Source organism: Muntiacus reevesi, chromosome X, assembly GCF_963930625.1.
Source record: "Muntiacus reevesi chromosome X, mMunRee1.1, whole genome shotgun sequence".
Classification (NCBI taxonomy): Eukaryota; Metazoa; Chordata; class Mammalia; order Artiodactyla; family Cervidae; genus Muntiacus; species Muntiacus reevesi.
The window spans coordinates 19,701,074-19,729,012 of record NC_089271.1 but is presented as its reverse complement, the minus strand read 5'-3'; the positions used below and the strand labels follow the sequence as shown (position 1 = coordinate 19,729,012).

Sequence of the window (27,939 nt, the reverse complement as noted above, 5' to 3'; positions counted from 1 at the left end):
TCATAGTGTTGCAACAGCTTTGCTCATGATGTTATGCATCTGATTAAGATCACATCTCTGAGGGTATGGACAATTATACAAAAATGGAATTGTTGGGTCAAAAATATATGCATTAAAGTTAACCTCCAAGTCTGCATTATATTCTTATAATTGTCATGTTTCCCCACCCTCTAAACAACACTGGATGCTATCATAATTTTATTTTATTTTACTTTTTGCTGAAGTGATTTTAATCTATAGACGAACGACTATTTATTTATTTTTAAAAAATATGGAACGCTTCACGAATTTGCGTATCATCCTTGCGCAGGGGATGAATGACTCTTTAAATGATACTCAGAATACATTACAAACTTGGTTTTAAATTAGATTTGAGTCTAGAACAGGACTCACTCACAATGATTCCAGAACACAATGTGGAAGTACAACAGTTAGGTGATCATTTCTTAATTGTTCAAGGGGATAAAGATCTTCAAATATGGATGGAAATTAATCTCTAAGAGTTATTCTCCTTTATAAACTACAATATTATTGTCGGTTTCATATACTTTTACTTTATAAAGAACTCCCACAGGAAGAAATTTCTGGAGGTTTTCCCAGATATATACGGCTACATTTTCTGTTGTGCTTACAATGTCTGCAAAATACGGCACATCTAGATCCAGATTCTTATGATCAAGGGGCTTCATAATCGCCTCCTCCATATACTCCTTGAGGTCAGTAAAATTCATAACCATTCCTGTAACAGGATCAATCTCTCCATGTACTGTCACAACTTTATAATTGTGCCCATGGCCATTTGGGTGGTTGCACTTCCCAAATAATTTCAAGTTTTCTTCATTACTAAGAGATTAGATGCGGAGGCGGTGGGTCGCGCTGAAGGAGAGGAGGCGGGACACTCGTGCCCGCTGGCGAGCGCCCGCCCCTGCCCGGTTCATGGCTCTACAAGCCGACGGCCCCGGCCGGCGTTCTCACTCTTCCGCCTGTCGCCAGCCTGGGCGCTATCATAATTTTAGACTGCCATCTGCCGGGTGAAAAGTAAAATCTTTGTCTTGATTTCTATCTCTTTAAATATGAATGAGTTTGTACATTTTTCATGGTTATTAAATGGTTATATTTTTGTCTGAGAATTGCTTACTTTTATCCATTGTCAGTTTGCATTTTTTGAATTTTTTAAAAACTAATTTATATGTATTATTATTTGTAATACATACATTGAGGAATTTGGTCTTCTATATGAGGTATTTTGATCATTTCCTCCAGTTTGTTTGGCTATATAGTTTTGCTTATGCATATATTTTAAATTTTGGTGTGGTCAAATGGCTCCTTTGTATTCAATTTTTCCCAGTTCAAGATTGTAGAAGATCTGTGTTCTCTTGTATTGCTTTCATAGCATCATTTAAAAAACAAAATTAAGACCAAAAAAAAAAAAAAAAACCCTCTGATTCTTTGACCCACTGGAATTTACTCTAGTGAAACTAATTTAGGAATAACAGCTATTCCACCCCTCCCACCACCCCACACCCTGTTACTAGTCCCACAACAATTTCACAAAATCCATCCCCACTGATTAGATTGGCTACCACTACCATGTGCTATATTCAGCTTTCTCCTCAACTACTCACAATGGTACAGTCCAACAGAACTGCCTAAATGTTGTACCCTACCTCTTCTTTATCAGGATGACCCCACCATACAACCCTGGCTCTTCTCATCCAAACAACACTCAGAGGGGCACTGATTCTTTGACCCTCTGGGGAGCCTCCTATCTCTTATCAGGGATGCAGCTGGTACCAGACCACCCTGCTAGATTTCAGACTGGCCAGTGATGGCTAAGTTGCAATGTGGGTACCTTTATTTCCTTTATTTAAACAACCTCTTGTTCATTAATGATTTGCTTTTCAGTGCACCAAATGAATTTTTGTTACCGCTTTTACTTTCTCTGGAGCAAGGTTTCTCAACAGTGGCACTACTGGCACTTTGGGCCAGATAATTCTCTGTTGTGGGGAATGACCTGTGCATTGTAAAATGTTTAGCAGCAACCTTGGCCTCTACCCACCCACCAGATGCCACTACCACCTTCCCCATTTTCTCTATTTTCTAGCTACAATATTTATAAAGACAAGTTTTTTTCTTTAGAACAGGTGTTTTATTTTTTGCTTTGTCTATTATAAAGGATTTACGTACCAAATGTTAAAAGTCAATACATACACAATATATTCCACAGCTGAGCACCACTCCCTAAGTGAACAGGCAAAGAAAGGACTAAACAACAGCACCTGGCAGCATTTGGGGTTGGGGGAGAAGCAAAAAGACTAAAACAGGTTTAAATCGACTACTACAACTTATCTACTATTCAAAACTACTAATTCAACGCAGTTAAAACAGTTATGTAAAATGTATTAACGTCAAAGAATACAACCAAAATTAAGACAGCAAATAAAACCTATATAAGTTTTTTTAAACAGTAAAACGTTATATATACATGTAACTGTTCACTCTTTAAAGAAAACCTGCAAGCAAAGTTATCTACTTTCAGAAAAACCATACACAGAACTACTAAGCATATTCTTTTTTTTAGAACTACTAAACATATTCTTAAAAGTATAAACATGAACATTTAGAAAATACAGAACTTTAAAAATTGAAACAATAGGCAAAACTTCATTTTTAAAGGAATGTGAAAAGTCCCATTTTTATCAGAGGTGGATAAAGAACAGTCTTTTTTTTTTTTTTAAAGAACAGTCTTTTGATGTGAGATTCATGAACAAGCATTACAAAATCGTATTTTTCAAATGGTATTCGAGAACAAGATGAAACTATAGAACAAGACAAAATTTACTAACAATGTTATACGAAGAACTACTTTTTTTTGTCTTTTTTTCTTTGTCTTTTTTTTGGTCTTTTTTTTTAAACCTTTTAATTTTCTTTTTACTAAATCAAGATATACTGGAGTCAGTTACAAAATTCTCTTCTAGAAGGTTTCTTATACGAAAGAGAGGCATATTCATTTTCAATTACACAACTGGAAGATGCTTTCTGAGCCTGAGAAGAGTCTTCCCTTCTTTTTATTGGCTATTTTTATTCTTAACATGTGTTAAGATATGAGATTTCAGGTTAGTTGACTGAGCAAACCTTCTATTACAACAATCGAAAGGGCACACGTAGGGCCTATCTCCGGTATGGATTCGCACGTGTGTGCGCAGGTTGAAATCTAGGGAAAAGCGTTTTCCGCAGCCTTCAAAGGTGCACTGAAACGGCTTCTCTCCGGTATGCACCAGTTGGTGGCGCTTCAATTTTGAGCCCTCAACAAAAGCTCTGCCACATTCCGCACAGACGTGAACTCTGGGGCCATGGGTGTGCATATGTTTTCTCAAAGCAGCGTTATCCCTGAACATCTTCAAGCAGCCTGTGTTAGGGCAAGCTACTGTTCTCGGCACATCATCTTTGGGTTTTTTAGGTCTCATTTTAGTAAATTCGGCCAGTTGTTTGGGATCTGAGAGATCAATGCCAGGAATTCCCCCAGGGGGCAGCTTCTTACCCGTCAAGTACTCTGAATAATCAGGAACTGAGTTCTCAGTCTGTCCAGTCTCAGGGTCTTTCTTATTGGCTGCGGACCACATGGTGACAGAGAACTGACCCTCTAGGGTTTGGATCTGCACCTGCTTCTGCGCCCACTTCTTTTGGTCTGCCTCAGAGCTGCTTCCCGCCATCGCCTCACCGCCCGGGTAACCGTTCTTACCGTCGGGTTTCTTGTCATGGCCGCTGGGCTTCTGGGTGCCGTTGCTGGCTGAGGAAGATGTGGAGCCTGACAGAGAAGCCAAGGTCTGCTGGAAGAAGTCGACGTCGAGGCCTGGGATGAAAACCTGGTCGTTGGCCTGAAGGCTTTCGGGCTCGCAGCTGGGCACCACCTCCTCCTGCGTCTGTACCATTATTTCTTGGTTGTGGTTCTCTTGGGCTGGGCCGCTTGTAAAAAGAGGCTGCAGCGCAATCAGAGGTGGATAGTGGTGACCACCGTGGAACCAATTGCCGGTGACATCCTCGTATTCCTTGGTCGGCTCCATTCCCACGGTCGCCACAGAGGCTGTCTCCTCAGTGGGCGTCTCCTCAGTGACGGGCTCCACCCGCACTTGCGGCAGCCCCACAACCTCTGGATACAACTCCAGGTCGTCTGTGTTGTAGAATGACTCGTGGCGGTCCATGGCTGAGGGCTCTTCAGAGGCTACTAATCAGCGGATAGGTGACCAAAAAGCCGTGGAAAAAAAAAGCCGAAAGGAGAAAACCGCGAGCTTCGCACGAAGGTGTTCGCGGTTGTGGAGCACGATGCGGAAGAGGCGCAAGTGCTCTTGGGTGGGCAGCGCGCATGCGCTTTTGGGCACCTTGCACATGCGCGTCTAAGCTGAGGCGCCACAGTTGTACGTGCTCACAGTCCAGTACGTGCCCACAGTTGTACGCTCGCACATGCGCCATCCCTCCCGCCCCGACACCCGCGCTGCTTAGCATGCTAAGCTAGTGTTTCTTTTGAATATAGCAACCAGGCTCTGCATAATTTTTTCTGTTTCATTTTCACTGATTTTAATTGTCACTCCCCTTCTACCCCACCACCACCTGTATGAATATGGCGGGGGTGGGGGGGAGGAGGACAAGACCTATCCTTTTCTAATATTTATGCTTTTTTTAATTTAATTGCACTGACCCACATTTATAGGCCATTTAACAGTATCAGTGATAGTGGGAATGCCTGTCTTTTCCTTTAATACAAGGTGCTGGGCCATAGACTAGCACTGGTTCATCACCTGCATTACCATTTGAACCATATCCACCGCTCAACCCCTGGTTTTTGTCTTCCACAAAACTGGTCCCTGGTTCCCAAAAGGTTAGGGACCAGTGCTTTAACAGAAATGCTTCTAAGTTTTATACCATTAGTAAATATCCAACTATTGCCACTGTTACTAAAGATTTTTGTTTTTTAAGCATTAATGGATATTGAATTTTATTAAATACCCATTTCAATATCTCCTAAGGTGATATTTTTCCCTTAAGGGTAATCAGTGTTTACCACATTCACATATAACATTTCCTAATGTTAAGCCATCTTTGTGTTGTTTAGATACTCCAATTGTCTATAGAATTTTTCTGTGTGCTTTACAGGATACAGCAGTGTTAGTACACTGACTTTAAAAAAATTCTTGGTTTTCTTCTATATGTAACCTGGAAAGTTTATGCTAAATTGGAATTAAAAAGAAAAATCTTTTCTTCAAGATTTGAAATAATTCTACATATTGAACTTTCAGGACCATTCTTCAACTTCCTTAATTTCTTCTGTGGTAAATATCCTATTTATAATTTTTTTTTTCTATCTCTGCTGGGGTTAATTTAGGCTATTAAAAAATAATTTTCCAGGTTTGTGAAAAATTTTTGCAGAGATGAACAAAGAACACTTTTATAATTGTTTAAAATTTCTCTGTATCAGTTGTCATTCCCCAATCTGACTGCTAATTCTGTCTATAAATGTTTTCTCCACTGCTTAATCTTTTTTTGTTCTTCCAAGAACTCTTGAATTTAAAAGTTTTTTTCTAATTTATTACACTTTTTGTGTATTTTCATACTGATTACGGGGCTTCCCTAGTGACTCAGATGGTAAAGAATCTGCCTGCAATGCAAGAGACCCAGGTTTGATCCCTGGGTTGGGAAGATCCCCAGGAGAAGGGAATGGCTACCCACGGCACTATTCTTAGCAGACAATGGTCCATCTGGTCAAAGCTATGGTTTTTCCAGTAGTCATGTATGGATGTGAGAGTTGGACCATAAAGAAAGCTGAGCACGGAAGAATGGATGCTTTTGAACTGTTGTGTTGGAGAAGACTCTTGAGAGTCCCTTGGTTCCATCACTTCATGGCAAATAGATGGGGAAACAATTCAAACAGTGACAGACTTTATTTTCCTGGGCTCCAAAATCACTGCAGATGGTGACTGCAGCCATGAAATTAGAAGATGTTTGCATATAGGGTTATCATTACCATCTTTCTAAATTCCATATATATGTGTTAGTATACTGTAATGGTCTTTATCTTTCTGGCTTACTTCACTCTGTATAATGGGCTCCAGTTTCATCCATCTCATTAGAACTGATTCAAATGAATTCTTTTTAATGGCTGAGTAATATTCCATGGTGTATATGTACCACAGCTTCTTTATCCATTCGTCTGCTGATGGGCATCTAGGTTGCTTCCATGTCCTGGCTATTATAAACAGTGCTGCGATGAACATTGGGGTGCACGTGTCTCTTTCAGATCTGGTTTCCTCGGTGTGTATGCCCAGAAGTGGGATTGCTGGGTCATACGGCAGTTCTATTTCCAGTTTTTTAAGAAATCTCCACACTGTTCTCCATAGCGGCTGTACTACTAATATTGTAAGTAATTAGCCTCCAACTAATAAAAATAAATGGAAAAAAAAATTACAAATTAAAAAAAAAAAGATGCTTGCTCCTTGAATTGCAAGGAGATTAAACCAGTTCATCCTAAAGAAAATCAGTACTGAATATTCACTGGAAGGACTGATGCTGAAACTGAAACTCCAATACTTTGGCAACCTCATTCGAAGAACTGACTTATTGGAAAAGACCTTGATACTGGGAAAGATTGAAGGCAGGAGGAGAAGGGGACGACAGAGGATGAGATGGTTGGATGGCGTCACTGACTTGATGGACATGAGTTTAAGCAGGCTCCGGGAGTTGGTGATGGGCAGGAAAGCCTGGCGTGCTGCAGTCCTTGGGGTCACAAAGAATTGGACACAACTGAGCGACTGAACTGAACTGATGCAGTATTCTTGCCTGGAGAATTCCATGGCAGAGGAGCCTGGCAGGCTACAGTCCATGGGGTCGCAAAGAGTTGGACACGACTGACTGACTGTATCTATCTATCTATACTAATTACATCAATTCTTACCTATTTCATAGTTCTTTTCTCATTTCTTTAGTTGACTGCTTAACGATTTACTTTCATTTCTTATTTCATAATTGCCTAAGGTAGTGGCTTTTCATTTTAGCAAAACTTTGCACATTACTTCATTAGCATTTTAAAAAATACTGCAATTATGATTTTGAATTTAACTGGCCAATTTTTATTAGTTTCCTAGGCACTTGAAAATAAACTGACATAACTATTGACTTTTATCTTAGTAATCAGAGCTTCAACGATAAGACTTTTTCATACATAACTTCCATTTGTTGAGAGACAAACCTCCTTTATTACATTTGTGTTTTCCTGGTACTTTTTTCTATTTTTGTTTTGATGATTTGTTACTTTATTCAGTAAGACTCATGATTACATTTTCATCATGGATTATACTCCTTATGATTATTTAGTGACTTCCTATGTCTACTTCGGATGAGATGGTTGGCTGGCATCACAGACTCAATGGAAATGGGTTTGGGTGGACTCCAGGAGTTGGTGATGGACAGGGAGGCCTAGCGTGCTGCGGTTCACGGGGTCACAAAGAGACAGGCATGACTGAGCGACTGAACTGAACATGTCTGATTCAATGCTTTAGCCATATTTTCATGGTATGTTCTGCTCATTTTACTTTCAATCTTTTAAAAATAATTCATGTTAAAAAATGGGGAAAAAAACTGGAATATAAATTATTTTGTTCTACTACTTCAAACTAAAAGTCTTATAATCTGAGTTTATCAACCAGAAAGTGAGATATTTTCATTTGTGATGTGTGTACTTTCCATAAAACCACTAATAACACACAGATACATAAAGAAATTTAAATCTTTTACCTGCACAAAATATCCTTAGCTGCTGGACTGGTGATATAAGTTGCAAATGAGTGGTGAACAGATCAACAAATGCTCCAGGATAAATAATGAAGAGAAAAATCCCAAAGCCATTAAATCGAACTTGTTCCCTAGGAAATCACATAAGAAAAAGGAATTTACTACTAGTATCACATTTTTCAAATTAATAATGCATGTTATCATAAAACTCCCCAATGTAATTCAAATTCTTGTTTAAAATACAAGTCTCTCTGGACAAAGAATTATATATGATATACATGTATATCATAATTTTAAAATAGCATACAGATTTAGTTATCAGTGAAATTATGTTTTGTAAAACAGGGCATTCTGAAATAGACTTATAACTTCAAAATTTTTAGAAACCAATGCGCTGAGCAAATAACTTAAAATTAGTCACAAATACAAAGCAATAGTATTTCTATGAGAAACTGAAAAAAAAACATTTTTACGGTTTAGTCTGAATTATTTTCAGGGAAGGAGATGGTAGAAAATAGAATTCAAGTATTAATAAATAATTTAAATATTTATATTTGTCTTAGCTATTGTAAAGATGGCATTTTATCTAAATGTATTCTTGCTGAATTAATTTTAAGTACATTTTAAAATACATAATGCTCAAATTGTCCTCAAGAGAACTACTTTTTTATCAAGTCATTCTCTAAAAATGGAATTACATTAAAAAGCCTCATAAGACCACACAGCTACTCTGAAAAAAGCATCATCTAAATATTTTGTGCTGTCACCTAGCATTAAATATCTTAAGATGACTGTAAAATTCACTTTTTCTCAGCAACTGGGATTTTATAAAAAATTACCCATACTATTTCACAAACATATTATGAATTACTAAACTGTTAATAACAATGCTTTTCTATGTAAAACCCTAAAATCTACAGAGCTAAAGAAGAGGAAGCAAAGATAAAAGAGAGAAAAAAAACTAGCCACCCATTTAAACCACTACATGGCACACCTGTGTAACAGTATATGCTCTGTCAAGATGAGGGTCAAGACTCTCTGTCAAGATGAGAGTCAACAGACTCTTTTCATAAGCAACTGGAAAGTAATAAGAAATGATTAAATCTTCTCCTTTAAAACTTTTTATGTGGTCCACACACCCAAATGATGAAACACATTCCCATCAGTATGTGTGTTCATTATTGGGAATAAAGGGGAGTTGTGACTCACTCTCTCCCCTATCATGATTTCACACATTAAGGAGACTTTAAAATGCTCAGGTATAATTACAGTGATACACTTGGAGAGTCAAGACAGAAACAGGGCATGATACTTGAAGCAAGTTCCCGGCCTCATCCTCCCTTATCTTTTCCCACTCGGTTTTCTAGACAGGCTATGATATTTGTCAACAGACCCAGAGCTTTCAGTGTTCTTGCTGTTGGCAGCAGAGGCCATGAGTAGAAGCAGGAAAGTATTTCAGATGATGAGCCAAAGTAAGTACTAAGAAGTCAGGTGGATGGGATTTGACTTCAGTGGTTATCATTCTGATCCAATGATGAATATAAAGATTAGGTTTCGGGATTGGATGAAAATAGTGATGCACCATGAGGATATAACCATGCTGGCAAAGGACAAAGGATAGAAAGACCCAGATTATAGATGTGCACAATTAACTAAGCATATTCATCAATATATTAATGTCTACAAAAGAGAAGGTAACTTAAATAATGGTGGATATGCACTGGGCAGTAGTCACAGAAAGAAAAAGTATCAAATGTAGCAGATTTTAGTAATGTGTGTGTGATAAGTTGCTTCAGTCATGCCTGACTCTTTGCGACCCCATGGACTGTAGCACGTCAGGCTCCTCTGTCCATGGAATTCTCCAGCCAAGAATACTGGAGTGGGTTGCCTTTTCCTACTCCAGAGGATCTTCCCAACCCAGGGATCAAACCTGCGCCTATTATTTCTCCTGCATTGGCAGGTGGGTTCTTTACCATTAGCACCACCTGGGAAGTCCCAGATTTTAGTAATAAGTCCTTCTAAATGAAACGCTTTTTTTGCATCCCGTATATATATAGAGAAAGAGGGAAATATCATTACCTAATAGCTGCTATTCCATGTCCAATTTCATGTACAACGCCGCTAATGAGGACTGCAGCGAAGAAATAGGTCAGTTGGTTGACAGGTAAATTAATGCCAGGAACCTGTTCATAGAAACAATGACAAATACACACTTGGGCACCAAAAGACCTGGATGTTCACTCTGTACTAAAATCTAAACTTTCAAATCCAATGTTCGGTAAGCTAAAAGTAATATAAACACTGATGGTTCACTTCTCCATTTCCATCACAATAACAATAAAAACACCAGCTTTTTTTTTTTTTAACTAAGCACATCAATCTAAAGAGAATAGGAAACACCAGATTAAAAAATTGAAACATTATCTTCCCAAACTCTTTACCATGGGAAAGAATTAGGGAACCTGGCAAAGTGCCAGGAAAGTCAGAGGGACAGTGAAGGAGTCAGCAGCTGATTCATCCTTAAGGGCTGGAATCCCAATGTGGGAATTCTTGTTACAATTCCCAGTCCTTCTGCCAAAGTGTTACTGCAAGGTTTCAAGTACTTATGTGAGTGATACAGGAAGTCCCCACCTACTCTTAAGTCAGTTTCATTTTACTACTATCAAGTTATATGAGAGTTGATCATTAAAGGCAGCATAATAAAAGTGCCTTATTGGTGTGGGAGCACCATGCCCTTCATTTTTTTCTATTTCATCAGTTTGTCTAGTACATTGGTGAGAAAAGCACTATCAAAATGACACATAAATATATTAAAATTGAGGTTTAATGCAGAAAAGAAAGGCATTTGGAACATCAGTCAGTTCAGTTCAGTTCAGTCGCCCAGTCGTGTCTGAGTCTTTGTGACCCCATGGACTGCGGCACGCCAGGCTTCCCTGTCCATCATCAACTCCCAGAGTTTACCCAAGCTCATGTCCATTGAGTCAGTGATCCCATCCAACCATCTCATCCTCTGTTGTCCCCTTCTTCTCCCACCTTCAATCTTTCCCAGCATCAGGGTCTTTTCCAGTGAGTCAGTTCTTCACATCAGGTGGCCAAAGTATTGGAGTTTCAGCTTCAGAATCAGTCCTTCCAATGAATATTCAGGACTGATTTCCTTTAGGATTGACTGGTTTGATCTCCTTGCTGTCCAAGGGACTCTCAAGAGTCTTCTCCAACACCACAGTTCAAAAGCATCAATTCTTTGGCGCTGACTGAGAAAATTACCTGAGCCACAGTCAGTTCCCGGTCTTGTTTTTGCTGACTTCTCCTTCAGCAAAAGAACTTCTCTGTCTTTAAAAACTATATTTTTATTATAAACATGGTTTTGAAATCTGCCCCTTTCACTTAATAGTATTACAAATATTTTCCCATGAATATTTTCTGTTCAATATGATTTTTAATACCTGCATTGTATTCCATAGACTGTTGGGCATTTCAATTGTTTTGAAAGGTTTCTGCTCTTACAAAATATGGTGATAAACATATTTGGTCTCAGATACACAAATATCTAGGGGATAAACTGTTAGACAAGCATGGTTGGTTCACACTCTGGGGACATATCAGGTGTGTCTGATGTTCTGGCTCCATTATACTATATAAGGAACCTTGAAGAAGTTTGGGTTATTCCTCCAACACTTCAATTTCTACATCATTAATATGGAAATGACCATGTTATTTACTTAAAAGGTACCTAAAAGGGTGATTCTGAGGATTCCAAGAGATAATCCTTGTCTACCGTTTACATCATGCCTAACAGAGAGGGTAATAAAAACAATTATACTTAAAAAATTTTGACACAGATCAAACTACTCTCCAAAAGCAGACCCTTCCATAACCTTGGGCAAACTCATTTTATTCAAATCTGCAATTTCAGAGGAATAAAAAGCATCCCATTGTTTTATTTCTATTTCTTTGATGATTATTAAGCTGAACACCCATTCCCCTACTTTTTGACCACTAGGAGATCTTTTGTGAGTAGCCTACTCCTGACTTGTCCATTTTTTTTTTCTCCTTAGAGTATTGTGTTTTCTTATTGACTGTAAGATCACTTAAAATATCAGTCATCTGTTCTATGTGATTCATGCCACAGATGTAGTCCCAAGTTTTTGTCTCTATTTTGTTTTTGGGTTTTTTTTTTATATTGCTTAGGCTTTATTTTTTTTTCCCATTTATTTTTATTAGTTGGAGGCTAATTACAATATTGTAGTGGTTTTTGCCATACATTGACATGAATCAGTCATGGATTTACATGTATTCCCCATCCTGATCCCCCCTCCCACCTCCCTCCCCACCCCATCCCTCTGGGTCTTCCCAGTGCACCAGCCCCGAGCACTTGTCTCATGCATCCAACCTGGGCTGGTGATCTGTTTCACCATCAGCAGATGAATGGATAAGGAAGCTGTGGTACATATACACCATGGAATATTACTCAGCCATTAAAAAGAATTCATTTGAATCAGTTCTAATGAGGTGGATGAAACTGGAGCCCTTTATACAGAGTACTTTTGGTTTTTTATACATAAAATATATCAATAGTCATGGTTTTGCCTCTAATTTTATGCATGTCTTTCTCATTCTGTGTTCCTATAAATAGAAACCTGCTTTTTCTCCTTTCAAGGTCTTTTTTAATTTCACAGTTTAATTTTAATTCAATTACAATTTCTTTTTGTGTATAACAAACAGATTTCACTTTGAAGCCTTTTTTAGTAACTGACGAAGAGATTCAAACCATGTTGCTTGGACTGCTTTCTAAATTCATTGAGTCTAAGAGTCCTTTCTCCCATCCAAGTACTAACCAGGCCCGACCCTGCTTAGCTTCCGAGATCAGACGAGATCGGGCACGTTCAGGGTGGTATGGCCGTAGACAAATCCTTTCTCTAGTTAAGAAACTGGCTTTCATAGTCATCATTTTTAATGTACTCATAAAATTACCCTGAATGACAGTGCCATAATTTAAGCAATCCTCAATTATGTATTGTGGTTGTTTCCAATTCTTCATAAAGGTTAGGATAAAAACCTTGATAAACAATACTTTTTCTATAATTTGGAAGTATTTCCTTAACCTAGAGTCCCAGAGGTGGAAGTAAATGGTCCGAGGATATGTACATTTTTATGATGCTCATTATCTGAACTTCTCTCTACTCAGACCCTATTAAGCAACTCTCTTGAAGAATATCAGCTCAGTTCAGTCGCTCAGTCTTGAACGACTCTTTGCAACCCCATGGACTGCAGCAATCCAGGCCTCCCTGTTTGTCACCAACTCCCAGATTTTACTCAGACTCATGTCCATTGAGTCGATGATGCCACCAACCATCTCATCCTCTGTTGTCCCCTTCTCTTCCTGCTTTCAATCTTTCCCAACATCAGTCTTTTCACGAGTCAGTTCTTCGCATCAGGTGGCCAAAGTATTGGAGTTTCAGCTTCAGCATCAGTCCTTCCAATGAATATTCAGGACTGATTTCCTTTAGGATGGACTGGTTTGATCTCCTTGCTGTCCAAGGGACTCTCAAGAGTCTTCTCCAACACCACTGTTCAAAAGCATCAATTCTTCAGTGCTCAGCTTTCTTTATAGCCCAACTCTCACATCCATACATGACCACTGGAAAAATGATAGCTTTGACTAGACGGACCTTTGTTGGCAACGTAATGTCTCTGCTTTTTAATATGCTGTCTGGGTTGGTCAAACTTTCCTTCCAAGGAGCAAGCGTCTTTTACTTTCATGGCTGCAGTCACCATCTCCAGTGATTTTGGAGCCCAAAGAAAGAAAGTTTCTCACTGTTTTCATTGTTTCCCCATCTACTTGCCATGAAGTGTTGGAACCAGATGCCACAATCTTAGTTTTCTGAATGTTGAGTTTTAAGTCAGTTTTTCACTCTCCTCTTTCACTTTCATCAAGAGGTTCTTTAGTTCCTCTTTGCTTTCTGCCATAAGGGTGGTGTCATCTGCATATCTGAGGTTATTGTTATTTCTCCCAGCAATCTTGATTCCAGCTTGTGCTTCATCCAACACGGCATTTCTCATGATGTACTCTGCATATAAGTTAAATAAGCAGGGTGACAATATACAGCCCTGATGTACTCCTTTCCCAATTTGGAACCAGTCTGTTGTTCCATGTCCAGTTCTAACTGTTGCTTCTTGACCTGCATACAGATTTCTCAGGAGGCAGATCAGTTGGTCTTGTATTTCCATCTCTTTAAGAATTTTCCAGTTTGTTGTGATCCATACAGTCAAAGGCTTTGGCGTACTCAAGGGAGCAGAAGTAGATGTTTATCTGGAACTCTCTTGCTTTTTCGATGATCCAATGGATGTTGGCAATTTGATCTTTGGTTCCTCTGCCTTTTCTAAATCCAGCTTGAATATCTGGAAGTTCTCGGTTCACATACTATTGAAGCCGGGATTGGAGAATTTTGAGCATTCCTTTGCTAGCGTGTGAGATGAGTGCAATTGTGCGGTAGTTTGAGCATTCTTTGGCACTGCTTTTCTTTGGGATTGGAATGAAAACTGACCTTTTCCAGTCCTGAGGCCACTGCTGAGTTTTCCAAACTTGCTGGCATATTGAGTGTAGCACTTTCACAGCATCATCTTTTAGGGTGTGGAATAGCTCAGCTAAATTCCATCACCTCCACTAGCTTTGTTCGTAGTGATGGTTCCTAAGGCCCACTTGACTCTGCATTCCAGGATGTCTGGCTCTGGGTGAGTGATCACACCATCATGATTATCTGGGTTGTGAAGATCTTTTTTGAATAGTTCTTCTGTATATTCTTGACAACTCTTCTTAATATATTCTGCTTCTTTTAAGTCCATACCATTTCTGTCCTTGATTGTGCCCATCTTTGCATGAAAAGTTCTCTTGGTATCTCTAAGTTTCTTGAAGAGATCACTAGTCTTTCCCATTCTATTATTTTCCTCTATTTCTTTGCACTGATCACTGAGGAAGGCTTTCTTATCTCTCTTTTCTATTCTTTGGAATTCTGCATTCCAATGGGTGTATCTTTCCCTTTTTTCTTTGCCTTTCACTTCTCTTCTTTTCTCAGCTATTTGTAAGGCCTCCTCAGACAACCATTTTGCCTTTATTTTTCTTGGGGATGGTCTTGATCACTGCCAACTGCACAATGTCATGAACCTCCGTCCATAGTTCTTCAGGCACTCTGTCTATCAGATCTAATCCCTTGAATCTGTTTGTCACTTCTACTGTATAATCGTAAGGGATTTGATTTAGGTCATACCTGAATGGTCTAGTGGTTTTCCCTACTTTCTTCAGTTTAAGTCTGAATTTGGCAATAAGGAGTTCATGATCTGAGCCACAGTCAGCTCCTGGTCTTGTTTTTGCTGACTGTATAGAGCTTCTCCATCTTTGGATGCAAAGAATATAATCAGTCTGATTTCGGTGTTGACCATCTGGTGATGTCCATGTGTAGAGTCTTCTCTTGTGTTGTTGGAAGAGGGTGTTTGCTATGACCAGTGCGTTCTCTTGGCACAACTCTATTAGCCTTTGCCCTGCTTCATTGTGTACTCCAAGGCCATCATCAGTGTACCTTTTTCTACATATCTGCTCCTTTCCCCTGTTGCCAGGTATCTGTCTATTCAGACTTATAGTTTCCTTATCTCTGATACCTCTTTAAATTGATGTACTTAAGATTCTCATACGTTTCCTCTATATCATAAATTGTTCAGGTTATCTTACCTTTATTTCAAATAAATCAGTAGGCTTGATCTAATAGGATATTGATTCCTTTTCCTTACTATGTCAATGGATTTAATAATGAAATAAGGTAAGGATTTGAGTATGTGACTATATCAACAGATGGTAGGTCTTATTTACTGGCAATGGTACTTGACTGCCCATCTGTCTCAGCCATGATCACACAGGGCATTAGATGTACCAGAATACTGATCTCCCAATAACACAGAATGCCAGGTTTTGGGGAATTAATACTGAATTAGGCCATAGATAATTACAGAATAAACAGAAAGTTAGTCCTTTAAGCTACAAGCACTCATATCAAAGTCAGGAGATATAACAAACCTAAACAAAAACATGCCACATAGATACACAGAGGGCAGTGGATTTCTTAATGGCTCCAAAGCATGGTTCTCCTAACAGAGTCAATACCTTGTGAGCTCTATGAATAAGTGGAAAAGAAAACAAAAGAAATAATTTCTTCTCTAAATAACAATTTGCCATTCAGGCAATGACTTTTTTGGACATGACACCAAAAGCACAAACAATAAAAGTATAAATCAACAAACGAGATTATGTTAAACTCAAAAGCTCCTGCATAGTAAAAGAAACAATCAATGGCAGCCTACAGAATGTGAGAAAATTTCTGCAAACCATGTACTGGATAAGGGGTTAATATCCAAAATATACAAACAACTAACAAAACTTACTAACAAACAACCCTTTCCCCAACAATCTGATTAAAAAATGAGCAGAAGTACTAGTTCCAAAGAAGATAGCAAAATGGCCAAAAGGCCAATGAGAAAATGTTCAAAATTACTAATCATCAGGGACATGCCAATCAAAACCACAGTGAGATAACACCTCACACCTGTTAGAATGGCTATCATCAGCAGAGAAGAGGGATTTCCCTGGTGCTCCCAGTGCAGGAGTTCTGGGTTTGACGCCTGATCAGGGAACTAGATCCCGCAAGCAGAAACTAAGATCCTGCATGCCTCACGTAAGAACTAGCACAGCCAAATAAATTTTAAAAAAAAGAAAGAAGAGACAACACATGTTTTGGCAAGAATGTGGTGAAAAATGAACCCTAATGCACTGTTGGTGGAAATATAAATTAGTCCAACCACTATGGAAAACAATATGGAGGTTCCTCAAAAAATTAAAATAGATCTAACATATGATCAATCAATTCTACTTCTGGGTATACACCCAAAGAAAATGAAAATATTTTGACGAGGTATATGCATATCTATGTTTATCACTTTGTTTATCACTTTGGCCACCTGATGTGAAGGACTGACTCATTTGAAAAGACCCTGATGCTGGGAAAGATTGAAGGTGGGAGGAGAAGGGGACGACAGAGGAAGAGATGGTTGGATGGCATCACAGACTCAATGGATATGACTTTGAGTAAACTCTGGGAGTTGGTGATAGGCAGGGAGCCTGGCGTGCTGCAGTCCACGGGGTCACAAAGAATCAGACACTACCAAGTGACTGAACTGAATTGATGTTTATCATAATAGCAAAGATTATGGAAATGACCCAAATGACCATCAATAGATGCAGGGATGAAAACAATGTAGTAATATACATACACAATAGAATATTAATCATGTATGAGAAAGGAAGCTATCCTGCCATTTGCAGCAACATGGATAGACCTTGACTACATGATGCTAAGTGAGATAAGTCAGAGAAAAACAAGTACTAAATGGTATCACTTACATATGGAATCTAAAAAAGTCCAATCTGTTAAAAAAAGAAGAGTGTAAAACGGTGATTACCAGAAGATAGGGGGTGCTGATAAGAATGAGCGTTTAAGGGTACAAAGTTGTAACGAGTAGCAAATAAGCCATAGAGATCTAATGCACAGTATAAAGACTAAAATCAATAATACTATACTATAATAATATAATCTGATAGATATTGCTCCAATGGCAGTATTACAATAAATAAATGTATGAAAGTAATATGCTGTACACCTTAAATTTACAAATTGTAATAGGTCAAATTTATCAAATAAAAAATTAATTTAAAAAGCTTGTTAGTTTCTTTGTGCCTGTGGATGATGACACGTAAGCATCACTGAAGTCTCTTCCACTACAGTCAAGTCTAAGTTGGAGTCTACCAAAGAGCCCAGAGCCTGTGGAAGCTCTTCATCAGAGGTCTGAGTTTTGAAACAACCAATGTGAGTCTGAGGAGCCATTCTGAGCTTTGGAGTACACTCAGACTGTGTGGTAAGGAGGGATCCAAACACGAAGCACTCCAAAGACTTTGGGTTTGTCACATACACCACAGTGGAGGGGGTGGATTCGATTATGAATGCAAGACCGCACAAGGTGGATGGAAGAGTTGTGGAACCAAAGAGGGCTGTCTCAAGAGAAGATACTCAAAGACCTGGCACCCACTTAACTGTGAAAAAGATTTTTGTTGGTGGCATTAAAGAAGATAATGAAAACAGCGCCTAACATGTTATTTTGAACAATATGGGGGAAAAAAATGACTGAGGCAACAGCAAAAAGAACGCCTTCTGTAACCTTTGATGACCATGACTCCATAGACAAGACTGTCATTCAGAAATACCACACTGTGAATGTCTACAACTGTAAAATAAGGAAAACCATATCTAAGCAAGAGATGGTTAGTGCTTCATCCAGCCAAAGAGGTGGAAGTGGTTCTGGAAACTTTGGTGGTAGTCATGGAGGTGGTTTTGGTGGGAATGTCAACTTTGGTCGTGGAGGAAATGTCAGTGGTTCAGGTGGCTTCAGTGGCAGCCGTGGTGGTGGTGGATATGGTGGCTGTGAGAATGGCTATAATGGATTTGGTAATGATGGAAGCAATTTGGAGGTGGCAGAAGCTACAATGATTCTGGCAATTACAGCAATCAATCTTCCAAGTTTGGACCCATGAAGGAGGAAACTTTGGAGGCAGAAGTTCTGGCCCCTATGGTGGTAGAGGCCAATAATTTGCCAAACCATGAAACCAAGGTGGCTATGGTGGTTCTGGCAGCAGCAGTAGCTATGGGAGTGGGAGGTTTTAATTACTGCCAGGAAACAAAGCTTAGCAGGAAACGAGAGTCAGAGAAGTGACCAGGAAGCTACAAGTTACAACAGATTTGTAAACTCAGTCAAGCACAGTGGTGGCAGGGCCCTGCTGATTCGGAGAAGACATGTTTTAGACAATGCTCATGTGTATGGGCAAAAAAACCTCGAGGACTGTATTTGTGACTAATTGCACAATAGGCTATTTTAGTTTCTATTCTGTGGGAAGTGTAAAGCATTTCAACAAAGGGTTTTAACGTAGTTTTTTGTACCCATGCTGTTGATTGCCAAATCTAATAGTCTGATTATGATGATGAATAAATGTCTCTTGAAACAAACACCCCTCCCCCAAAAAACTCGTTAAACTAAAATAAAACTAAAAAGTCAAAGAAAACAAAAACCTATTCCTATTCTAATCCTAACAATCACAGGCCAGTGATCATATTTCCTCTAAGCTTGCTTCTTTCTCTACTATTCTCTTCCTTGGCAAACAATTACCAATCATGTAGCCTGAGAGTCATCCTCAACTCCTTCTCCCTCCAGCTTCACATTCACTTAATCACTGAGGTCTGAGAACTCCACTCCAGAAGATCCCTTGAATCCAGCCCTTCATTCTTCTTACCATTAATTTAGTTTAGATCTTTGTAACTTCTAACATGAATTATTCCGAATGCCCTCTCAAATGGTCTCCTCATCTTCAGTGAAACCCTACTCCAGTCCATTTTGCATAGACTTCTTATATACAGATCAAATCAAAACTTCTTAGAATGTCCCTTCATAAACAAGACCCTGCCTCTATATCCCATCTTAGCTCCTATAACTTCTACCTTCCACCATGTATTTCTTAGATACAGGTCAAAGTTACTTTATAGTTCCTTGAGAGATTATTGGTCTTTCTTAAAGTCAGTGGTGGGTGAGTGATGGACCCATCATTTACTAGCTGTAACCACAGGCAAGTGACTCAACAGCTCTGTGCCTCGGTTTTCTCATCTGTGAATCAGGGATAACAACAATATTTATCCCTAGATTGCTCTAAGAATAAAATACTGAATCACTATGCTGTACACCTGAAACTCACACAATATTGTAAATCAACTATACTTCAATTTTAAAAAGTCACTAACAGTCTGTTTCATTAAAAATGTAACATCCATGATTCAAGGAAATGAAAATTGTTAACGAAAAAAATTTTAGATAAAAGGTATTTGGTGGTAAAGTACCCTTTCAAACTCTGGAAACATGAATTGATAGGGTATAGGTCTACACATGTTCTTTAAAGTGGGAATTATAAGTAGCTTACAGTCAAAGAAGTACAACTCAGCATATTCTTCACATCAAGAAATCACAGTGATCATTCAAAAGGTCTTTTACCTTTAATTAAAAGGATATTGTTGCTTACAGTCTGAAAGTCATGAAGAATAAAGGGGAACACTTCATATAGGAGTAAGATGCAATTTATTTCTACATTAAAGAGACTTTAAATCAGTATGCTTACTCCTTGACAGTAATAATTATTCAACACTTCAAGAAGACAACATGAATTACTAACTAGGTATAAAATAAGCTACAAGGATACAATTTACAACACAGGGAATACAGTTGATATTTTATAACTATAAATGGATTACAACTTTTAAAAATTGTGAATCACTGTATTGTACATCTGTAACTTAAATATTATTGTATGGCAATTATATTTCAATTAAAAAAAAACAAATCTGCACTGGAAAAAAAACATGAATTAAACCTAATACTTGTGCAATTGTTCACAGTCTTGGTGGTAGTTCATTTGTTCTATTATTACTATTCCTATTCTTCCTCCTACTACTACATATTACAACAGTTTTTTGCTATATTCTTACTAATGATTTTGTTTAAGCAACTAATTTGAGAGATTGTAAGACTTTTGATATATTTTCACATTTATATTATGAATAGGAATTATGCTATCCAGAAGAAATACATTATATCTATGTTTCAACAAAGCTACTTAGAGCAGTAATAAGGCACTTACCACAACTTGGAGCACCTGTTCATTGTGAAGTGAGGAAGAGGAGGAGGAAGAGGAGGAAGAAGAAGAGGAAGAGGAGGAAGAATGAGAAGAGGAGGAGGAATAAGAAGAGTCAGCCATCATTTGGCCTAAAGTCTGTATCAGCGTTTTTCCCAGAAGAAAAAAAGAGCTGAACATGGCAATTACACCAAACACCATTCCAAAATTGAACCTGTCAAGAGGAAAAAAATTATATAAATGTACAATCCCTCACAATCCACAGACTAAAAAATATGTTAACCAGCCTAACTAAAAAATATGTTAACATAAAAATATGTTAACATTTCATAGCTTCAAAACAATGTCTAAAAATGTCAATAACTCTTGCTTCTTTTTCCTACCTGAACTTCAGATACTTGACTGAAGCACAGGTACTTGGCTCTTTAAGCAGTTCTAATTTACAATTCTCTCATAACTGAAGGGGGCTTCCCTGGTGGCTCAGTGGTAAAAATTCCACCTGTCATACAAGAGACGTGGAGTCAATCCCTTGGTCAGGAAGATCCCATAGAGAAGGGAATGGCAACCCACTCCAGTGTTCTTGTCTGCAGAATCCCCATGGACAGAGGAGCCTGATGGCCTACAGTCCACGGGGTCACAATGAGTTGGGGACACGACTGAGCAGGCACAGCATGGCACATAACTGAAGAGGCTGAATGTTGTTCCCAATAAAAAAGTTTGTTTCCATTCATATTTTTTTTCCCATTTACATAGCATTGTTTTGATCTTATTCTCACATAGTTATGAAAGCTCTTTGACATTTAGAAATCCATTCTTTTTCATCTACCAATTCTACTGTTTGGATTTTATTTTAGTTGAATTTTGTCATGGGCTTAAATAGTAATGTGGTAAAACTTAAGAACAGTTTCTTCTACTGCTAATAATTACAAGTCATTCTTCTATAGTTGGGGATAATCTATTACATTTTCTAACTTTTTGATAAGCTGTGTTTTTTCAAGGAACTTGTCCATTTCATTTAAATTGTCAAATGTATATGTATAGAATTGCTCACAATAGCTTTATCTTTCAAAATGAGTCTCACTTCATGCTGTCATTGCTAAGGGCCTGGGTTCAAACTCTGCTTGGGGAACTATTAATAAAATTCTACAAGTTGTGTAGAACAGTCAAAATAAATAAATGAGTCTCAGAATCTATAGTAATATTTCTTCCTCCAATTCTGATTTTTGGTTGTTTTCATTTTTTGTTGATCAGTTATGGTACGGGTTTATCGATTTTACTAATCTTTTCAAAGAATCAGCTTTTGGTTTTGTTGATTTTCTCTACTGTATACTTCTATTTCACTGATTTCTGCTCTTTATTATTTCTGTTTTGTCTGCTTTGATTTGCTGTTGCATTTTCTGGTTTTTGATGACCTCATTATTGATATTTAGCTTTACTCCAGCTGGAGCTAAATTTTTAACAAAAAGGAATTTAGACAAAGGCCCTCTACTCCCATACTAAAAATTCTTCAGCTACAGAAACTGTCTCTACGGTGTCCCGGAGAGCATTATAAGTCTCCTAACCATAAACATTATAAACTATGATTTTTAAAATATTTTAAATTAAAGGGATAGGCCTAGCATAGCCAGGGAGCCCAGGGCCCTGCTGCTGCAATCTGGCTGGCGTTGGCCTTACCGTAGGATAAATATTTTAAATATCCTTCCTCTGGATGGGTATCTCAGAAGAAGCACAGAGGAAAGCCTGCAGACTTATGGGAGGCCTATTACTCCCACAACCCTTGTTTCTATGTGTGATGATGGAGGAGAGAATTCTCTTTTCCTGGTGGAAAATGCTCCATATACGTTTTGCCTTTCCATTGATGTCTAACTTCCATGGTAAAATGTGTAAGTCGGAAGCGTACAGCTCACTGAATTTTTACATATGTACACCCATGTATCCACCATCCAGATCAAGACAGAGAATCTTGACTGTGAATGTATGCAAAGCATGATGATGCAATCCCATAAATTTATATAAAGCCAGAAAGTTTTTACATGGTCAATTTTAAAACTCAGTAAACTGAAAAGGATGGAAACAGTTCATTTAATATGTATTTATCAGGATCACAATTACTAATCTAAACCAAAAAAGAGAAAATGAAGAATACCACTGGTAAAGTATCCTTGCTTTCCGCCGTCCCCAACTATAAAAGGCACGATTGAAAACAGCAGTCTGCCATCTTATGTGAAAAGGGGAGATGCTCAATCCGTTGTTTTCCAGCCAGTCTTCATAAGAATGCTTAAAATATACAGATGACTGAGAGAGAAAGAAAAGTTCCACATCACTCAATTTGAAGAACAATTTATAATGTTTAAGAAAATTTAAAAAAAGAAGTATTTTCTACAGGAAAGCAAGATAGTGACTAATCAAATGTTTATAACTTTTAAAGCTTTACATTTATCTATTTTTTCAGGATATTAAAGTATAAGTCTTGGACTAGCTGGTCTGCTGAGGTCAGGGTCTGGCAAACTACGGCCCATGGGCAAAAAATGTTTGCTTAGAACAGCATTGTCCAAAAGAAATATAATGTGAGCTACAAGTGCAAGTCACATGTGCAATTTTAAATTTTCCAGTAGCCAAGAAAATTTAAAAGGCAAATAGAAACAGATTATTTTAAAAGTGCTTTTAACTAAAAATAACCAAGATATTATCATTCAAAATATAATCAATATAATTATTGAAGTATTTCACATTCTATTTGTTTTCTAACTTACTTATGCACTAAGCCCTTGAAATTCAGTGTCAACTTTATACTTAAGACCACATCTCAGTTCCGACTAGCCCCATTTCAAATGCGAGATGACCACATGTAGTTAATGGCTACCGCACAGGACAGCACAGGTCTAAAAGCCTTGTTACACAGCAAGAGGTCTTGTGTTATAATTAAAAAAGACCCCCAGCCAATCCAAGAGAGGGGACAGGTTATTTGAAATCAGTGCTTTCTATACTCTTTTGAGCAACAACCCTAAGAATTTAGTCTGGATTTGACCATGTAAAAATACAAAATTTATCTAAAGTCACCTTATCTCAGTAACTCCTTAACATTGTTTGGGGTTGGGGAGAAAGCTGCTTATATGCAGCTCAACCAACAGTTTTATCATTAGGAAAGTTTGAAGTCATTGAGTAATGTAGGATTTTGGACAATATAAGGCTGCTTTATATACACTGTCACTGACTTTTATCTGTTACAGTAAGTATGATAAGTATTTTGTCTTATAGATGCCCATCCATTTGAGAAATTTCTGTCTCTAGGAGGATATTTCAGTCTTATCAGTCATAAAATATGATCTGAGTGTGAATATAGGTATCTGTGTGCCTTTGGATCCATAATGTTCTCTGCTCTCAATCTTCAGGTGAAGTTTTAAACCTGTTTATTTTCTAGGACTTGGAAAAGGAGAGTGACATACCCCTCCAGGTGTCTACTGAAGAAATCCTAGACAAACTATGGGTAGAACAGCAGACCAAGCTGGGAGCAGAGAAGCTAAGGGGGCAGGCTCCTAAAACCCAAGATTTCTCCATTCCTCAGGCAGATACTTTGAATGAGAGTTAGGTCTTCTGCTCAAAGAACAATGCTCTCTTAGGGAGTTAAGGGCTGTTACTGAGAGAAGAACATTTGTACTTTTTTTAAAAAAGCAAATATATATACACACACACACACACACACACACACACACACACACACACATACATACATGTTCATGTATGATAGTATACTAGTGATGCCTTATGGAGAATTAAAGAAGTGGAAAGCAAAGAAAATAAAAGGGCTGTTACTGAACTTCAAGTGACATCCTGATCACCTCATACATTGGACTAGACTATAAAGGTTTGAAAAAATTACTTTTATTTTGGATTTCTGTCACATATGCAACATGAAATCATGTGGGTTTGTTTTTTCCAAACAACAAAATCACTGTGTAAATAAATAAATAAGCACTGGCATGTATTACTGCTTATGACATGCTAAGCACTATGCCAAGTGTGTGCAGAGGAAGCACCTGGGGATCTTATGAGGATGCAGATTTTGATTCTGCAGGTCAGGAATGAGGCCTGAGAGTCTACATTTCTGACCAACTCCCAGATGATGCAAGTGCTGCCAGTCCTTGAATCTCAGCTTGAGTGGCAATGGGTTCTATGTGGATGAATAACATAATCCTCTCTACAATATCAGGAGGTCTTTACAACTATTGCACCTATTTTAAAGATGAAGAAATGGAGGAACAGAGAGAATTTGCCCAAGGTCACAGTGGTTAGGAAGGGGCAAAGTCCAGCCCTTTCTCTAAGGATTCTATTGTATTCTTTTCACTTTGCAAGTTTTGTTTCCCTGGTGGCTCAAATGGCAAAGAGTCTACCTGCAATGCGGGAGACTCAGGTTTGACCCCTTGGTGGGGACAATCCCCTAGAGAAGGGAATGGCTACTCACTCCAGTATTCTTGCCTGGGGAATTTCATGGACAGTGGAGCCTGGCGGGCTACAGAAGTCAGACGTAACTGAGCGGCTAACACACAAGTTTAAATGCAACAAAGTAACATTAAGTATCATTTCATTCTAACATTAAACTTAAAACACACACACTAAACTACAGCATCCTATTTAAAACGGTATTCATAACATGAAGGTTTGAACTAGTCATAATTGGAACTTTCATTAAATATTAAGAGAAGTTACATGATTTTATTCCTCGCATACAATACCCCCACCCCCAATATGCAACTTCAAAAAGCTGCCTGAAGCCTGTGGTCCGACAATTGTTAATATCCGTTACCCAAGGAACTTAAGAATGGGCTGCGTACGAACGGTCTGTGGCGGTGGAGGGGGACGGGTATTAAGGGGGGGGGGGGCTAGCGTGAAGAAACGGCGTCTAAGATTCAAATTAGAATTCGAGTAGTTAGAATTTAGTTATCTAAATCCTCGCTACTTTTAAGTGCGGTCAGTTAACTAGCGGCAGTGGCAGCAGTTAGGAACTGGTTAGAAATGCAGAATCTTAGGCCCCCGGCCTAGATCTGCTGAATCAGAATGTGCTTTTTAACCGGAACTGCTGACGATCGTACGCATTTTAAAGTCTGAAACCACTGATGTCAATCACACCTTGATTTAGATTCATTCCAATACCAGACTCTCTGGAGAGTCGCGACTTTAAAGACAACAAGGGCAAACTGCCTTTCTCAGGCATTTTATTTTCCTCCCAGGTGCAGTGTCGTGGGGTTTGGCGAGCCCTCCCGAGCCCACTACCGGCGCCTCCCGGGCAGGACCCGAAGGCTGCGGGGCCTACGGAGCCCCGCAATGCGACTGCGGCTGCTGTGCAGGTCGCCACTCCCCTCCCGCAGCCAGCCATGCTTCATTTACTCCACCGGCCACGCGGAAGGCCGCAAGTGGACGCCGGCCGCACGGCTTCCATTCCGGGAGGCACAGGGCAGGGGGAAAGACCTCGGGTCCCGCGCCCTGACCCTGGGCATCGCGGGCTTGGGGCTTAGGCCCGAGGCCCTCACCTTCAACACCAAGTCGGTCAGGTAGACGGCAGTCCAGCCGCCCACCACCACTACCACCAGCGATACCGGAATCATGACAGCGGCGGGGGCAGCGCAGGGAAGGCGATCGCCGGCGTCCTCCCTGCGAGCTGCAACCAACTGACCTCGCGGCGCCTACAGCCCCAGCACCTACGCAGGAACCAAGCTGCCGCGGGTGCCTTTCTCGTAGTGGCCTCGTTTCCCTCCGGATCCTTCTGGTGGCACATTCGGCCCGCAATGATCGCACCGGAAAAGTGCACGGGGGCTTATTTTCGCGGGACACTTGGGCGCCGCAGTCTAGGCATCAACTAGCCTACGGCTTCCAGCCCTCTAGCGATTTCTTAGTCTTTGGCCCTCCCTGCTGTCTGATCTCCATTCTCTCTGGTTCTGGTCCGGGCTGTGTAGTTCCTTTTAATCTAGTGAGAGTTTGGGGTCATCCGAAATTAATAATCGTCTCCGCCACTCAGACTGTCTTAGATATTCAGATTTAAATTAATTATGTTCAATTGTTCTTTTTTATTGAAACGTTATTTACACATAGCGAAAACACAATACAGATTTCAACTGTTTCGATGAGTTTTGATAACTATATATCTGTGTATCCTAATCAAAATAGAGAACGTTTCCATCTCGGGAATTTTCTTCGCTTGCTTCCCAGTTAATCCACTCCTCCTCCGCCCATTCCTACCCCTCGTTTTCTTTTTAAAAACTTTGTGTTAATAGAATCATACAATAAGTACTCTTTTGTGTCCGGCTTATTTTGTTCAACATATTTTTGAGCTTTAGGTTCATTTCTCAACCTTTTCCATTATAAAATTTGAGATTGGTGCTACGTTAAAAAAAAAAGTTCTAAACACCCTTACATATTTTTGTATGTTGACATGTACTTGATTATATATTGGCCTGGAGCAGTGGTTCTCAACCTTGGCTGTAACATTAGGATCACCAAGGAACTTAAAAAACTCCTGATGCCCATTCTGTAGCTTAGACCAATTGAATCAGAATCTCAGAATGGGACTCAAGCCTCAGTATTTTTTAAACAGGCCATTCTACTTTGCAGGCAAGATTGAGAACCAGTCAACTAGATGATTTCTAATAGGAAGGAAAACTAATATTTATGGAGTGGTTTTGTTTTGTTTTGTTTTGTTTTGTTTTTGCATTCTCCTAATGCCCAAGCCTTTAAAAGTTAAACTTGTTTTAGCTCTCTGGAAAAGCATCAGCAGCAATAGTAATACTAATACCGAAATATTGAGAATACTGTCTTAAGAATAAGTATCCCAAATAAAAATGCCCCCTCAGCCTCTTGCAAAGTAAAAATATAGTGAATACAAGAAACCTGTATGAGAGATACTGCTACTCATTTGCCTCACTCTCTCATACTTTTCCTAAAGTTTTAATAATTTAGCACCATTTCTTTCAAGCTTCAAGAAACCTTATGATTCAGTTTTACATCTTGTTGCATATATATTGTTATAAAATGTTTCAATTTATTTTGAACAAAGTTGGGTATAATTATAAAAGTTTATATTCAAGCACCCTGTGATGTCACCGTTTTCCATGTACAGGTATCCCAAAAGTCTTTATGCAGTTTTAGGTTTTGATAATTTCAGAAGTATAAATGCTACAAACTTGAAAAAGCATCACTTGAAAATTTATATTTCTTTTACAGTTATTTAATTTGGAGAATTTTGAATAATTTTAAATTTTTTAGTCCATGGACTGAAACAAAAAACTGAATTATATTTACTGTTCAAAAATTTCTGAGATCAAAGAAACATGAAAGAAATTTAAATAATTTTATTTTTCAAGTGATGTTATGTGTAAGTTCATAGAGTTTGTACT

The 27,939-nt window shown here is 38.7% G+C and overlaps 2 protein-coding genes and 2 pseudogenes across 3 annotated transcripts in view; 1 reads left to right on the top strand and 3 right to left on the bottom strand.

Moving 5' to 3' along the window:
- Positions 1-26,394, bottom strand: part of MBTPS2 (membrane bound transcription factor peptidase, site 2) — a 52,223-nt gene extending 25,829 nt beyond the window's left edge. The window contains exons 1-5 of one of the 2 annotated variants that reach the window (XM_065916521.1): positions 26,080-26,394; positions 22,698-22,846; positions 20,558-20,765; positions 9,862-9,965; positions 7,786-7,913 (exon numbers count right to left, since the gene is read on the bottom strand). In XM_065916521.1, the coding sequence (XP_065772593.1) occupies positions 7,786-7,913; positions 9,862-9,965; positions 20,558-20,765; positions 22,698-22,846; positions 26,080-26,154 (664 nt within the window). In that variant the 5' untranslated portion in view covers positions 26,155-26,394. Of the gene's footprint in view, positions 1-7,785; positions 7,914-9,861; positions 9,966-20,557; positions 20,766-20,934; positions 21,051-22,697; positions 22,847-26,079 lie in introns of those variants that run through there. The other variant, XM_065916522.1, reaches the window with a different exon arrangement.
- Positions 338-938, bottom strand: LOC136154196 (6-pyruvoyl tetrahydrobiopterin synthase pseudogene; annotated as a pseudogene).
- YY2 (YY2 transcription factor) lies at positions 2,127-6,689 on the bottom strand. The gene has a single exon (XM_065916523.1). It carries the CDS (start codon positions 4,200-4,202, stop codon positions 3,069-3,071), a length of 1,134 nt encoding a protein of 377 aa, XP_065772595.1. The 5' UTR covers positions 4,203-6,689; the 3' UTR covers positions 2,127-3,068.
- On the top strand, positions 16,120-18,467 carry LOC136153797 (heterogeneous nuclear ribonucleoprotein A1-like; annotated as a pseudogene).
- Positions 26,395-27,939: the final 1,545 nt, after the last annotated feature.